This window comes from Perna viridis, chromosome 14 (genome assembly GCF_037379345.1).
Source record: "Perna viridis isolate PV_CMFRI_1.1 ecotype Kerala chromosome 14, ASM3737934v1, whole genome shotgun sequence".
Classification (NCBI taxonomy): domain Eukaryota; kingdom Metazoa; phylum Mollusca; class Bivalvia; order Mytilida; family Mytilidae; genus Perna; species Perna viridis.
In genome coordinates, this window is record NC_142458.1 from 841,768 (window position 1) to 858,040 (window position 16,273).

The 16,273-nt window shown below is 32.8% G+C and overlaps 1 protein-coding gene across 4 annotated transcripts; it reads left to right on the forward strand.

Annotated features, from left to right (window-relative positions):
• The first annotated feature begins 851 nt into the window (after positions 1 to 851).
• LOC148597666 (uncharacterized) lies at positions 852 to 12,192 on the forward strand. 4 transcript variants are annotated; one of them, XM_088560126.1, is made up of 11 exons: positions 852 to 976; positions 1,377 to 1,459; positions 2,067 to 2,261; positions 5,004 to 5,110; positions 5,664 to 5,748; positions 7,258 to 7,389; positions 7,876 to 8,055; positions 8,783 to 8,899; positions 9,986 to 10,054; positions 10,442 to 10,523; positions 11,380 to 12,192. In XM_088560126.1, the coding sequence occupies exons 2-11, from the start codon at positions 1,405 to 1,407 to the stop codon at positions 12,008 to 12,010; spliced, it is 1,653 nt and encodes a 550-aa protein (XP_088416252.1). In that variant the 5' UTR covers positions 852 to 976; positions 1,377 to 1,404; the 3' UTR covers positions 12,011 to 12,192. The 4 variants fall into 4 exon arrangements, with proteins under 4 accessions (XP_088416252.1, XP_088416253.1, XP_088416254.1 ...); XM_088560128.1 differs by having other exon boundaries at positions 916 to 976; positions 2,120 to 2,261; XM_088560127.1 differs by lacking the exon at positions 1,377 to 1,459 and having other exon boundaries at positions 879 to 976.
• The last annotated feature ends 4,081 nt before the right edge of the window (positions 12,193 to 16,273 follow it).

Sequence of the window (16,273 nt, forward strand, 5' to 3'; positions counted from 1 at the left end):
CCAACATTTATTTTATGAAATCGTATTTTACAAGTTAGACTTGAAGTACCAATTATACATGAACAGATCATTCTATCTTCGCAATACTACGACACTCATATCAGCACTAAAAACTGGGAGCATGGACCAGGTGCACCGGTAGCTTACGCGTCTTCTGTTTTTCTAAATAAAAAAACCACCGCGTTGCGCATGAAAAGTCAATTCCAGGGAAGACGAAAGAAGAAAGGAAAACTATAACACTTTGAACAATCCCTGTTCAATAAGCCAAACTGATAAAAGTCTAGGGCAGTACAAAAAGTTAGTTGCGTAGTTACGGCAACACTGGCAAAACGTATAAGTTTTTTAGTAGAGTTCTAGTTGCTCACTTACTTTTGTTACTTTGTATTCATTATATTGGTTATTTTATACTCTTTGTTGCGTGTGTCTGTCTTCTATGTCTGGTCTCTGTCCCTGGATTACATTTTTTTTTCGATGTCCGCTAGAATCTTGGTTCCCTTGATTACTCTTTCATCCTACCGAAGACTCATGACTCAATATGTCGTGGATGGTCCATTAGCGATGTAGCGTAAAAGGTCTTTTTTCGTGTAAATGATTGTCTGACACTTTACAAAAGTAGTGTTTTATGTGCCTCAATATATACGTAGCATAGATTATTTGTCAGTCAGTGGTTACTTCAGAACCACACATATCGAATATTTCAATAAAACTTGTTATCTGTTTTTTTCTTTATCCGTGCATGTGATACAAATAATCTATTTCCCCACTCTACAAACTTTTATTGTAAAGAGATGTTAATAATGTACGGTAAACAAATCAAAGTTTTTTTTTAGTTTTATGTCAACCTTGACACAGTATTTAGTGTTAGTCAAATCAAGTGTCTTTTATTGTAGGTTTAAATATTTCGTTGAACAACTTTGAAAGAACTTTCGCTTCCGGTTTACAATAAGATTAGATAGTGTAGTGATCATCTAGAAAGGTAAGTAGAAACTATTTTGACTTTTCTCCTCATGATGTTAATTTATTGTCCTGATATTCAATATATATATATATAGACTAAAAGAGCGATCACCAAAGCCGTATCATTAAGGAAATAGAATGATAGATACGTAACTATTGCAGACTATTTTCACTAGTGTCCAGCATTTTAGTATGCTTGTGTACGATTAGTGACCAATCAAGAAATTCCGAAAAAAAGGGGTTTGATGCCATCATATTATAATTATGTGTAGGTTTTCAATAGTCTTCAGCTAGTTTTGATATATTTTATCTTCCACTGTTTTCATTTCACAATACAATGTATAATATTATATAGAATTTATTTATAAATTATTTCCTGCTTTCTTCCTTTATCAACAACTTACGCCTTGACAATACAGTGATGTTTTAGTTGGCCTGGAAAATAATATGGAAATGAAGTATCTGAATTCCATCCTGTTCATTATACATTTAACCACATTTGGTAAGCTTATGTTACATAATATAAATATATTAAAGATGCTTTATACGTTTTTTTTATATACACAAAATAAAACAGATACTTAACCTGATTATTTGATTTCGGTAATAGTAAAAAAAATTATATTGCACTTTGACCTGTCCATATATATGTATACTTGGAACAGGGTTATGTTGCTACAAGATTGAAGTCATCACTACAGAAGTTTTATGGTCGTCATCATGAACTCGTGGATCGTTATGGTGTATCCATCGTATCCATCTGCACCATGAAAACTGATTTATTCAACGAGTCATAGTTTTCCTTTCCTCGTTTGTCTACCCCGGATTTGACTTTTTATGAGCAACTCGACGGGTGTTTCTAGAAAAGCAGAGGACGCTTACACTACATGTGCACCTGTTCCATGCTCCCAGTTTTTAGTGGAGTCCGAATTGCTCATTTGCTTTTTTTACTTTGTGTGTATGATTTTACTTACTTTATGTTCTTTATTGTATATGTCTGGTCTTTGTCCCTGGATTACTCCCTCATAAATCAAACTTTTTTCCATTTAAATTATTATAATTATATTCAAACAATGAATATAATCCTTTTTAAATCGTTTATTTTAAAGCAACGAAATTAACTTACTATAACAAGAAACTCTCATGGATTAATGCAACGCAGTATTGTAGAGAAAATGGATTAATAATGGCAAGCAATCAAGTTGAAATAAAGATTTGGTTACAAAATAACAGTATACAATACGGAATAAACGAGACATGGTTCGGGATGTACGAAGAGCTCACCGACTGGACCTACATCAGAGGTAACAGATAGTTCTTTTCTTTATTAATTCTTTATCAATTTTTCGTTCATTTGACGTCAATGTATTGATGTTCTACCAAAACAAAATGTCATTGGTGCCTCAAAATGAAAAATGCATTGCGGCTTCTTGTAACCTGACGAGAAAAGGAATTGAAAATAAGTTACATTATCATTTTGCGCTATTATTGATAGAAACGGACTTAAATGTGTTCTTTGAAAAGCAGCTATTACTGACATAAATATTCGTATATATTAATTTAACAATATTTATCTTTATTTAACATCGACCAGATTTGATAAAGCATTGTTAAAACAAAAACCTTATTACTAAGTAAAACATGCTCGTAGATAATTATTCATTTCCGCAAGCCATGTCCTGAAAAGTCCTGATTTAATTGACAACTAACAATTAAAAAAAATAAAAGTCTATTCACTTCCTTCCTCTGACTTTTATAACAGTAGCTTGTGCAACAGGTTTACATTGTTTTGGTCTTATTGACTGAAAATGAGGACGATTCAGAATATAAGGAAATTCATCACCGATATTTTAAACATTAATATTCTCATACACCATAACGCAAAAAGTTGATTATTTTTTAATTTGAAATCAGTTGGCAAAATTGCAATGGAAGTACAATCACTATGTCCTCAGATTGCACATCTGTATCGTAGTTATCACATTAATCAAACATCGATTGAAAGATTTTTGAACTTTTTTGTGGATTATATGACTGCTGTAATTATTTTTTGAAAATAGGAAATCTTGATTTTTTCTAACTTTACACCACTATAGTACAGTAGAATTTATCTTTCTCTAGAAAGCCTTCGCTTTTATCTGCAATAAATGACCAGTTCAAATACCTTTTACAGACCAAATAAGCTATTAACTATAAAATATATATATTTTTAAATCAGACTGATTTTAATTCAATACAATGAAATTGTATTTGAAAAGCATGCAAAGAACACATATAAATTGATCATGCACTCGTGGGTCTCCAATCTTTTGAATAATGCTGACTTCATTTTTATTATATGGAATGATACTATCAACTAACCATTGGCCTGGAACACGTCCTGATTGAATACAATGCAAAATATCATTTCATGTACAAATACGGAAAGAAATAGACACATGAGAATTCAAAATATTTCCTCTGTTAGCTACATTTATCATTTTAATTGTTGTATCAAGAGTCTGTCCGTGTAAAAACCATGCAGAGCCTCTGAAATGGGCGAAACAGGATGAATTGTATCCACAAACCTTCTCCAATTTAATGATATAATGTCAGAGTGAACTGAAATGATTTTGTAAAAAAAAAGTGAATGACTAAGGTTTCCTAACAAATAAATTAAATTATAAACAGATTAAAGATTAATTTTCCTTTATTTTGAAGATTATTTCTATGAAATTTACATCGTTCTTACCTAAGCGGTATTACTGAAAGCCAACATTCCTTTTCTTTAGAAAACATTAGTGAATATCGTATGAATGCAGTTTTCTTAAAATCTTCCATGGACACCGTTTAAAAAGTTGTCGTCAATATCTGGAAATAGTTCTTCTAGAGATGTATGTTTCTATAAAGATAGAATAAAAAAAACCTTACACATACTTTATATATTCCTGAGCTAGAGAGGTACTCTTTCCCAAATTTATCCTCTTCTGCATTTAAAAAAAGATGGTACACCTAGACACAAATATATAGTTCTTGGTAGAGATTTCCCCATACTTTGTAAGAAATGATTCAAAATATTCTACCAAATATACAGATGATGTTTAAAAAATGCTGGTATTTTTAATCGACAATATATTTGTCCAGTGTGGTGGACGCTTTTTTTCAACAGATGTTTGTATCGCGCTAAACTTCTAATAAATAGGCTTCTGGAACAGGTTTATGTTGCAACAAGATTTAAGTCATCACTACAGAAATTTTATGGTCGTCATCAAAAACTCGTAGATCGTCGTTACGCAGCATCGTGCTCGACTTCTAACAGGTAGGTTTCTGGAACAGGGTTATGTTGCTACAAGATTGAAGGCATCACTAGAGAAGTTTTATGGTCGTAATCGTGAACTCGTGGATCGTTACGGTGTATCCATCTGCGCCATGAAAACTGATATGTTCAACGAGTCATAATTTTCCTTTTCACTTTCGTCTACCACGGACTTGACTTTGTATAAGCAGCTCGGCGGGTGTTTCTATAAAAGCAGAGGACGTTTACCCTAACTGTGCACCTCTTCCATGCTCCCAGTTTTTAGTCGAGTTTGAGTGACTCATCTGCGTTCGTTACTTTGTATGTATTATGTTATTTACTTTATATTCTTGGTTGTGTATGTTTGTTTTCCATGTTTGGTCTTTGTCCCTGGATTACATTCTTTTGATTACCGCTAGAACCTTTGTTCCCTTGATAACTCTTTCAATTTAAAGGTAAAAAATGCCGAATTCAAAATTGAAATTTGAGGGACAAATTAAATGATACATAAATTACCAAAGTCAAAAATAAATCGAAAAAATAAAAACAGCAACTATGTTCCTGACCTTGTACAAACAGTTCAAAGTTAAATTTTGGGTTTTTATAGCTAGCCAAATCGCCCGCTTACAGTGGTCATTGGAGTTTCGGAACATGTTTGTGTTGTTTGAATTGTGTTTCCATATCGTCATATTGAGATTTTTGTCTTCAATAATCTTATTGTTTTTCTATACTCTTTCTTTGATGCTTTTTAAGAAATCTAAATGTTTGCCAGGTTGCTTTGACGTAAGAACGAATTCAGCTATCAAACCACCAGTTAAAGGAGTAGATAGTTTCTTGTGCCAAAGATTATGCAAAGACGAAATTTATTTTGGAGTAAAGGTAAATCTATAGTAATTAAAGATAGTAAAGCACTTTATTGTGCATTCGCCCAATATAGAACAAACTGCGATTGTAGTAAGATCACATGTATAAATTTAAGATAGAGATTTATCTTAAGAACATGTTTTATCGGTCCTGTACATATTATTCTGGCATTTTACTGCATAAACGAAAACCGGAAAACATTTCACTAATATCATGGGTTCAATAATACTCTAAGACAATTTAAGTACACGCTATAAAACGCATTGGAAAATCGTCTCGAGTCACCGACGAATTATGATTAACAGTCACGGGACTTCTTATTTGTTTATTATGTTCTGCGAGTTTCTTTGCACACTTAATTTTCCGAAGAAATTATGGATCAAATAATTATATGATAGTGTTGTCCCATAAATGCTTACGGCATTTATTTTCTATTTCATCCCTTTGTTGGTTCAAGACACAAAAATCTTATCACATTACAACTATTTAAGACTTACATTATAGGAACATTATGTTTATGTAACCTCGTTGTTGTCTTGATTCTGTGTAAAACAATTTTATATTTCAGAACAACATTTGTGTCTGCCTTAAAAACGTCAACATATTTGCCAAATGTAATTGCAACCGTTCTGATTGTATGGTTGTTTTCGAACGTAAGTGTTGCATAAATGTTTTTTCGTACATAACATGCGCCAGTAGCACTAAGTGTATACACTTATTATGAACGTTATTTTGGGATATTTTTTTCTTTGCAGTATATAAATATATTTTGATATATTTCTGAAAACATTATGGGAAAAGATAGCTGTTATTTTAAATACTTAGTTTCATCTTTACTATTTTGTGACTAAGTTGATCATTTCTTGGAAAACACCTTGTAATAGTATGCATCGTTTTCGTCGTATTACTTAGTCTATGTATTTGCTCTTTCTACAGTAAAAATAGTATGATTATAATAATTTTATGGTTATTTTTTTTGTCAAAAATGTATAACCCTAAAATATAGGTTATATGTAAATGCATTATAAGTGATTGTTTAACCCCTGATAATAATCAAAATACAATTGCATTTAAACCTGTGGTTTTCAACTCTTTATATTTCTATTCCCCATACACAGTTAAATCCCCACCCCAAAACATTATACGTCGTTGTTACTCCAAACAAGACGGTACACCAAGATACAGATATATAGTACTTCTTTATACTTTGAGGGAAAAAAACGATTCCAAATCATTTTTTCAAGTACACCGAAGATGTTGTTTTCAGAATGTTTGCATTTTTAATCGACATCATATTTTTCCAGTTTTGTGAACGCGTTTTGCAACAAACGGTCGGCATTCCAATGAAAACAAATTGTGCTTTTCCCCTCGTTGACCTATTCCTTCGCACTTATGAGGCTGACTGTATAGCTGATCTAATCCAAAAGAAAGAATACCGTTTATCCTGATTGTTTGATCTCCGCTATATAAATGACGTAATAACTTGAATAAAGAATACTATAGATACTGTAAAGTCAGCCACATATCATAAACATACATTATGCCAGAGCTTGCCATAACTAAGTTGACTTTTTGTACCGCGCTAGACTTCTAACAATTAGGTTTCTGGAACAGGATTATGTTTCTTCAAGACCGAAGTCATACAAAAGACGTTTTATGGTCGTCATCATGAACTCGTTTATCATTACAGTGTGCCCATCTGCACCATGAAAACATATTTATTCAATGTATCTTAGTTTTCCTTTCCTCTTTCGTCTATCCCGGACTTGACTTTTCATGAGCAGCTCTTCGTAAATTATGTTTATAAATTGCCCATTTAAATCACACAACGGCTTCGCTGCAAAATGTGAATTGATGAAACATCGGATGACAATTAAACCCAGCATTACAATGTTTACATTGTTAAATCGGCCGTGATTTTGTTACCAGCGTTTTCGATTACCTTTTTTTACCAAAAATTATGAAAAGTACCAATGCGGATCACCTGGTCCATACTCCTAGTTTTTAGCGGAGTTTAGGTCATTAATTTGTGTTATTTTTGTTTGTTTGTTTGTTTTTTTTGTTTGTTTTTGTTTTTGTCTAGTCGGTATTCTTGGAGTATACTCTTTCGATTATTTCCCAAATTGTTGTTCCCTTGAGTACTCGATTGATACTTTAAACAGATAAACTACAAGACTTTGATTCAAAGAATTATGGACAAAAGGACAAACTATGCATTGTCGCTAAAGAATGTGATATGGGTATTTTGGTGAGAGAATATGCTCAGTGTAGCAAGACCTATCGTAACACATGTGGTAATGTATATTTAGATAAACAAGGAACATTTGCATTTCATTGTTTAGATTGAGTCGTATTAAAAAGAAATGACTCGAGAGTGTTATGCTAAAGAACCTTTCATACTTTCTAAACAAACAGTCGTGTGCTAACGCAGACTTACAGTACTCAACCACCGTAGTCGTGTGGTAACGCAGAGTTACAGTACTCAACCACCGTAGTCGTGTGGTAACGCAGAGTTACAGTACTGAACAATGTAGATCAAATTTATCAATTATCAATTTAATTCGTTATTAATTTCAGTTTCTGGAAAAAGTCGATTTTTTTGGGCCTTAAGATGTATGAAGTTTGCAGTCTTTAAGTTCAAAATTACACATGTATATTTTGGAAAGTTTCGTTATTATGTAAAGGTGTTTCAAGGAGTAATCTCTCAACACTTTTAAGCACCATACTGACTACTTTATCTGCTTCATTTCTTTAAGTTTTTTTCCTTTTTAATTTTTTAGATAATGGACAACAAATTCCAAATGATAAGGCAGAAAATCAACAGGAAGGGGCTCTTGCATGTCATTTTAATGGATCATTTCTTAAATGGTTCAACAATAATGATTGTCTATCAGATGGATTTCCCGAACATTGGACTAGCGGAAAGCGGAAAGTACAAAAAGTTTTTCTTCATGCATATGGTGAGTTTTATGAATGACACTCTACACTAGGAAATATATACATAAAACTGAAAAGATAACGCCATTGTCCACATTCAGTAAGAAATTAGAACTGGCGGGAGGTCAATCGCTCTAAAAAATATCTTAGTCATTTAAAAATTGTGTGTTTACAATATGCATTACTATGGGACAAATCTACAAAGGAAAAACATATACATTTGTATGTTAAGTTGTGACAAACGTTATCTTTCCTTTAAGCTCCGTATCGTTTTTGTTATTCCGCAAAGAGGGAAGAAGTGAGTGATTATGCTATTAATCTATCTGTCCTCAGTCCCTACTCGCAACTTCTCTAAAACCGCTGAATTGTGTCACATATTCTGCATCAATTGCTATTATTCACCTCTTATTTTTTATCTGAATGATTTTTGCTGTATACTGATGCACAGTACGAACAATTTGTCGACCAGGGGAGGAGGTAATTTTCAAATCTACGACTCCTCTGAAACCCTCAACTGATTTCATTGAACCTTTCATGGTGCCATTGTGACTTTATATTTTGAATGTGTGTTTTCTTTATAGTTTACAGTAAGGGTTACTTAGGGTTTTGTTCGTGCTTATCGAACTTTATAGTATATATCCTTGGTATATTTTTTTTTGTATTTAGTACTGTGGTGTTGTTTGTTTCTAGCCTGTTGTCCGTATGTAACGTTTTACATGGTTTTCTCAAGAGGCTTGATTTTTTATGCAGATGAAATTGACCTGAGAAGATTACTGAAATGTTATATCATAGACAGGACAGGAGACATACATAAACGTAAAACGACAAAATGTACTACAGAACGGCGAACATTTCTATGCAGACCAAGTAAATGTACTAGAATCATGGCATTATTAACGAGTGAAGTAAATGTGAGAGATATTCTGTCAACAGTTAATTAATTTGTCTATTTGCCCTGTCTATTCGTTATCCTTAAATATGTTCTTTTCAATTACCGCTCGAATACTAGTTCCCTCGGTTTCACTTCCAAGCCAAGCCCCAATCGACATTGAAATGATAATTGAAAAGTTTTGATTCGAGTTTTAAAGTTCAGCATAAAAAAAAATGGCATCATCGGGTAGTCTTACATCTTAATGGTATTAAATTATTTAAGTTGTAAAAAAAATATGTACCATTGCCCATCGAAAAGTATCCATATCAAAATCATTATAGTATAATGTGTCTCTGTTAAGAATTAGTACTTCACTTACTGAACTTCAAGGGTTGCTTAAGTCTTCTGGTTATTTGTTCTGTCAATTTGTAATAAATGGCGCCATTAAAACTTTTTTTCTGTGGAAAATTTTTCACAATAATAAAAATAGCACCTTATCCTTATTAAGTAGACACGATATAAAAATAGTCACAGCATACCAAAAGACACTTATAAATGTATCCTCAATCCATATATGAAAAGAACTTACTAACAGCTTACTATACCGTAACTATGTAGAATGTATATTTTGGGCATTTAAACTCATTTTTCTTCCAAAATATTCGACAAGTTCATGTAAAAAATTAAAAGATGTTTGAATGAAGTGATGGGCCTAAAAGTTTGTGATGTTCCAATAATACAATAATTGTGCCAAGTATTTTCAACGAATTTCAATTTGTCTTCGATTTAAACCTCTTGTTGACCACTTGTTTACATTTTACATTAAGCACATACTTTAATTTGGTGTTATACTGTATAAGTATTCAGATGAACCTTAATTATCAAATCCTACACGTGAATGGTAAAAATGAAAAAAAAATATTATACCAGTGTGTAAGTAATTTATTTTATTTATTTAATTATTTTTTCATTATTATTTGTTTTTGTAAAATGTGTTTGAAATTGTTCTTGAACACGATATGGGTCTATATTGAAACCAGAATATTTTCATTAACCCTATAAAAACACTTTTTATTTTCTAGAGAACAGTGATGATCTGATTACACGTGGGCTTCCTTTCTTTGATAGTCAACAAGAAAAATCATTTACAGGTATTCCATTTCCGTCATATATAAAATATGCTTTAACAGATGAAACTATTCGTAGATGAGGTACTAAGCTGCTTTAAAACACCACTTTTTCGTGAAGAAAACTGGATTTACGTTTATATAATATGTTCTAAAAGTCATGATTACACACAAAAGATGATTCCAGCAAATTGTAAAATATAATAAGCACGTCAATATTGTGATTAGTTTTTTTTTATTATTTAAAATGACAGAGAGCTTAACCCAAATCTTTTTTTTGTATATATTTATATCATATCTAACCATTGCATTCGTTAAGTCACTAGTATGTATTGCACCATTGTTTAAGATTTTAAAATTTATAAATATTACGTAAAAAAAGAAAATTATAAGATGAAAAATATTTTACAGCTAGTGTAGTAATCGGCACTGTTATAGCTGTGGTGGTTGTATCAGGGATGATAATTGGTTCTGTGATCTTCATTAAACGAAGGTATGTCGAAAACATATATTATCCGATAGGCATATCTCTCTTTTAGCATATAACGTCCAAAAACTTCTTATTCATTGTCCCCGATAATTAAGAATTATTTTTTCGATGTATAGAAATGCCATTCAATTAGGCAATAAATTACTTATTTTCATCAAGTTATTTCATAGAAGTATCATTATATTTATGGAATAGCATATACACTAACTAGAAGTTTATACATTATTAGCTCAATTGACTTTGCCATCATTTGACGTTTATCGTCGTTGTCAACATTTTATTTAAAAATCTTCTCCTCTGAACATATTTCAATTAAACTTAACGTAATTTTTGATTCGTTGAAACAAATTGACGTTGTTACTGAAAACATAACATATGGGCCAGACAGAAATTTGTGCACATCTCCAAAACCATTTGGTTAAGCCAAATTTTGATTTTTCAGCATGACGTAATCTTTCTGCGGTTTAATTTTCGTGGTAATCTGTTATGCCATGTAGAAGCTTTCCGCTCTTTTAAATGTAATTTCTTTCAAATATCTTCTCTTCAGAAACTGGAGAGAATTCAATGAAAAATGAAAGTTGGTGTAATTGTTTATTGGGTATTAGCCTATTGGATTTTTAAGCAAGAAAAAAAAACATGGCCACTTAATTTTACAAAAAGAATGTTGCCTGTCGAACTAGGTGAGCGATTCAGGCTCTTTAGAGCCTTAAATTGAGAGTTTTGCTGTTGTCATATATATATTTGAGTAGCTTAAAAAAGGAAATAAATATTAAAGACCAATTGTGAAATGAATATGTTAAAAAAAATATCTATTTGATTTTTTTTATAATGAACTTTATAACATATGATTTGATTGTAGGTCAAAACTTAACAAACGCAGATGTTTTAGAGATAAGATCTTTCAACTATTCAGTAAATCTAACAACACTACACGAGTAAGGGAAAATCTGCAAGCTCATTCACAAATGGGACAGAACAGAACAAACAATATCTTTCCTTCATATACTGATGGCGGTCAAACAAATATGCCTTCCAACTATAGTCTTGCTAAGCCTATAGAGACCGCCAACGAGACTGTCAACTACAGATTTGCACAACCATTAACTGATCCTGAGAATAACTATGCGTATAACTCAAAGTATGATCATCTCAATAATGCCTTAAAACACACTAATGAATCAGACTACTCGACATCTGCTAATACAAGTGCAGTAAATAATGACAAAGTTGAAACTTATTATCATCTCAGTTCAATCGAAAGGAAAGCAGACTTATTAGAAGTTTCAAATTCAAACTATGAGCATCTGCCCACAAACACCGGAAGTGATCCAACGTATGACGTTTCCGGTAGAATGAGAAGAATGATTCATGATGATAACGATAAATACGATCATCTTCCAAAAAGCATTAAAAATGATACAAATAACGATTATCAGTCTACAAGGTTTAATCAATCTGGTGACACAACTGAAAATTATGATAATTTTTAATCGGAAACAATAATATTCACTTTTTAAAATATTTTTTTTTACCTGTATAAATCGAACCCCTTCTGGACTCTAGAACTCGTTTTCTCGAACATTCTTTTGTTTTCACTTCAAGGTTAATAATTAATTTGTTCAACATTTTGAGAAAAAAGAATTTCAAGATTATATTTTATGTTATAACTTTCTATGTGTTTCCTGTTAATTCCTGGAGGTTTTGTTGTGTCTGTTTTCGTTACTTAGCCTTTCATTGTTATTTGACACTTGAATCATGGTTGTCCATAATTTAGCCTAAACATATATTTGTTAGTGGATAACACGTGAACTCAGGTACGGTAGTAGCTGACATTTTAAAGAAAACATTTTTCAATATACAAAGGAGATAACTAACATACAACGGAATGTTTTGAAGTCAAGACATAAAAATAAAGGGTTGTTTTTTCTTATCAGTGGACGAAATGTTAGGTTGTTATTGGATAATATTTTCAGTATGATGACAGTAGACCGAGAAATGGGAAGTATCAGGGAGAAAACGGAAAATGATAAAGTTACAGACATAATATTCTCCAGGGAATATCGCAAAAAATAGTTGTGCAATTTTAAAACAAACATGAAACTATGTCTATCCAATCCATGGAAGAATTGTTCAGGAATGTTATTAGATTTATGGGCATTTTTATCATTTTCCCATTGTTTTTACGGCTGGATAAATTCTACCACAGGTTACTGATGTGAAACGGAGTGTCCAGGTTATTTGGCATAGACTAATTGCAGGAATCAACTAAAAGTTAAAGTAAAGTTAACTTGATGATAACCCCTGCTCAACCCACGTCTTTCCAAGAAAAATTACAGGAAATCCCCAAATGTCTTTCTCGTGAAAGAACCAAGGTTGTAGCGGTAATCAAAAGAATGTAATCCAGGGACAAAGACCAGAAATGGAAAACAGACGTACACAACGAAGAACATGAAGTACCTAAAATAATATACACAAAGTAACAAAAGCAAATGAGCAAGTCGGACACCACTAACAACTGGGACATGGACCACGTGCACCGGTATGGTAAGCGTCCTCTGCTTTTCTAGAAACACCCGCCGAGTTGCTAATAAAAAGTCAAGTCGGGATAGACAAACGAGGAAAGGAAAACTATGACCCGTTGAATAAATCAGTTTTCATGGTGCCGATAGATACACCATAATGATCCATGAGTTCATGATGACACCATAAAACTTCTGTAGTAATGACTTCAATCTTGTAGCAACAAAATACTGTTCCAGAAGCCTATTTGTTATAATTCTAGCGCGATACAAAAAGTCTGCATAGTTTCGTCAAGCTCCAACATAACGTATGAGTTTTGATATGAATACTCCATACCCAGGTGGTGAAGAGTAATCAAGGGAAACAAGGTTATAGCGGCAATCAAAAGAATATAATCCAGGGACAAAGACCAGACCTGGAAAACAGACACACACAACAAAGAGCATAAAGTAACTAAAATCATACATACAAAGTAACAAAAGTAAATGAGCAACTCGGACTCCACTAAAAACTGGGAGCATGGAGCAGGTGCACCGGTAGGGTAAGCGTCCTGTTTTTCTAGAAACACCCGCCCAGTTGCTCATAAAAAGTCAAGTCCGGGGTAGACAAACGAGGAAAGGTCAAGTCCGGGGTAGACAAACGAGGAAAGGCAAACTATGATCCGTTGAATAAATCAGTTTTCATGGTGCTGATGGATACATCATAACGATCCACGAGTTCATGATGACGACCATAAAACTTCTGTAGTGATGACTTCAGTCTTGTAGCAACATAACCCTGTTCCAGAAGTCTATTTGTTAGACTTCTAGCGCGATACAAAACGTCTGCGTAGTTTCGGCAAGCTCTGGCATAGCGTAAAAGTTGTGATATGAACACTCCATACGCAGGAGCCGAAGGGATGTTGCCACAGATGAAAGGAAAGTTGACAATTCTGAATGAAAAGTCATCACGTTTGTCGTAAAGTTTGGTCAATTGTTTTCCTTTACCATCGATTGCTAAGTGTAGATCAAGATATGAGGCTGACTTAACAGTATCTGTAGTATCCTTTATCTCAAGTTATTTTGGGTAGATGCGATGTATCAAATCCCCGAAATTAGGATTGTTTAAAGATAATACATCATCTATATAGCGGGAACTGAGATTGAAGGATCTAGGCAAACGATATTCTTTCTTTCGGATCAAATTAGCTATAAAGTCAGCCTCATAAGAGTGAAGAAATATGTCAGCAAGTAAAGGAGCACAATTTGTTCCCATTGGAATGCCGACCGTTTGTTGAAAAACACGTCCACCACACTGGACAAATATGTTGTCGATTAAAAATTCCAGCATTTTGTAAACATCTTCCTCTGTGTATTTGGAAGATGATTTGGAATTATTTCTTACAAAGTATGAGGAATCTCTACCAAGAACTATATATTTGTATCTAGGTGTACCATCTTTTTTGGAAAAACAACGATGTATAATGTTTTTAAGTCGGGATTTTAATTGAGTATGTGGAATAGAGGTATACAGTGTTGAAAAATCATAGCTTTTAATGCTATTATATTCTGATAATAGTCTTGAACTGATTGTCTCCAAAAGATCTTTCGAATTTTTCAGAATCCACATTGAATTAATAGCACTTCGGGAGTACAAGTGTTGTGGTAGGACTGCAGACCTCTTTGACAGTTGTGAGTATAGAAGTTAAAAGTTTTGAAAGAGGTTTGGTGGTACATTTTGCAGATCCAGCCATGAAACGTTGTTTGTATGGATTCTTGTGGAGTTTATGAATCCAGTAAATCACAATCATCGTCCTTGGTAGAGACCAAAGGAGGATATCACAGATTTATGATTTTCCACAATATCTTCTTTGGAAAGTGTGGTAGTAGTATAGGTCTTATAACTGTTATTATTTTCTACGTCTACCTCTGATAATAAACATTTGATATAAAATGGTTTGCAGAAAAAACAATGTTTTATTGGGCTTTGTATGCTGTTACGACAACAAAATTGTCATGTATAGTAGACAATGTTTTTGCTATATCGGGGTCTTTGAAAACTGATGTAGCTTTGGCACTCATTGACCTACTTAAAACTACTTTCATCCGTTTCAAAATTAAAGACCTCACGGCCTTTAACCACTTTGACAGAGAATCAATGTCTTCTTGTTCTCGTTTTATCCATTTTCTGGCATAGTCCTCGACGGCATCCATAAGAACTTTAAAGTTATAATTCCAATTTATAGAGCGTGGTTCACGGTACTTGGGACCTTTAGAAAGGATATTATTACGCAGAGATTCGGTTTCGATGATGGTAAAATTTCCCGTAACGACGTTACCAGATGGACCATATTTGAATGGAAAGTTTTTGCAAGAACAGACAGGTGGTTTAGCATAACGTATGAGTTGTGATATGAACAGTCCATACACAGGTGCTGAAGGGATGTTGCCACAGATGAAAGGAAAGTTGACAATTTTGAATGAAAAGTTATCACGTTTGTCGTAAAGTTTGTTCAATAGTTTTCCTTTACCATCGATTTCTAAGTGTGAAAAAACAAAATAGAAGGTTCACGATGACATCAAGCCATTAATAATATTGTGATAAAGTTTCATCGACTTTCATTCAGCAGTTTCACAGGATCTTAAGATGGTATTTTGGGAAAGATGGACAGACAGAATGAAAACGATGCACCATAGATTTTGCGGGGAATATAGATATACAATAGCCTTATATATGGTTCTAATTAAATAGTAAATATTTCTCTATGATTTGGTCATTTTATCTACTTCTTGGACAGCTAGATATTTGTGATATGAAAAATATGCTGTTGCGATTATGTTTTGGTTGCCATATATGATTTTGTATAATTTCCAATAAAACCTGAATGGTCCAAAGCTACGGTATGAAGTTTCTTACGTTGTTCTTCCAACAACATTGGTGATGTCATAGACGGATAACTGCTAGAATTTCCACTTTGACAGATGACAAAGGTCAAGTGACCAAACGAATCTAACGAAAACATATTGAATTGAAAAAGAGAGCTCTGGAAAAAAAATAGTTTGGTCAATTTTTTTACCAAAAAAAAAACAAAACAAAAAAACAAAAAAACAAAAAGAAAAAAACAAACATACGTCTGAGATTACATGTAATTACAAAAACATTTTGTTAGTATTAGGTAATCATTCTGAGACAAAATCCCTTGTTTACCAATCCATATAAAATTTAGAGAATGCTAAAGATAGAAGTGTTTTATG

Bases quoted from the DNA above. Each gene is read 5' to 3' on its own strand.
- LOC148597666 (XM_088560126.1), top strand. From the start codon at position 1,405: ATGGAAATGAAGTATCTGAATTCCATCCTGTTCATTATACATTTAACC. The intron at 1,460-2,066 runs GTAAGCTTATGT...TTTATTTTAAAG, and splicing joins TATACATTTAACCACATTTG to CAACGAAATTAACTTACTAT. The intron at 10,055-10,441 runs GTATTCCATTTC...AATATTTTACAG, and splicing joins ACAAGAAAAATCATTTACAG to CTAGTGTAGTAATCGGCACT.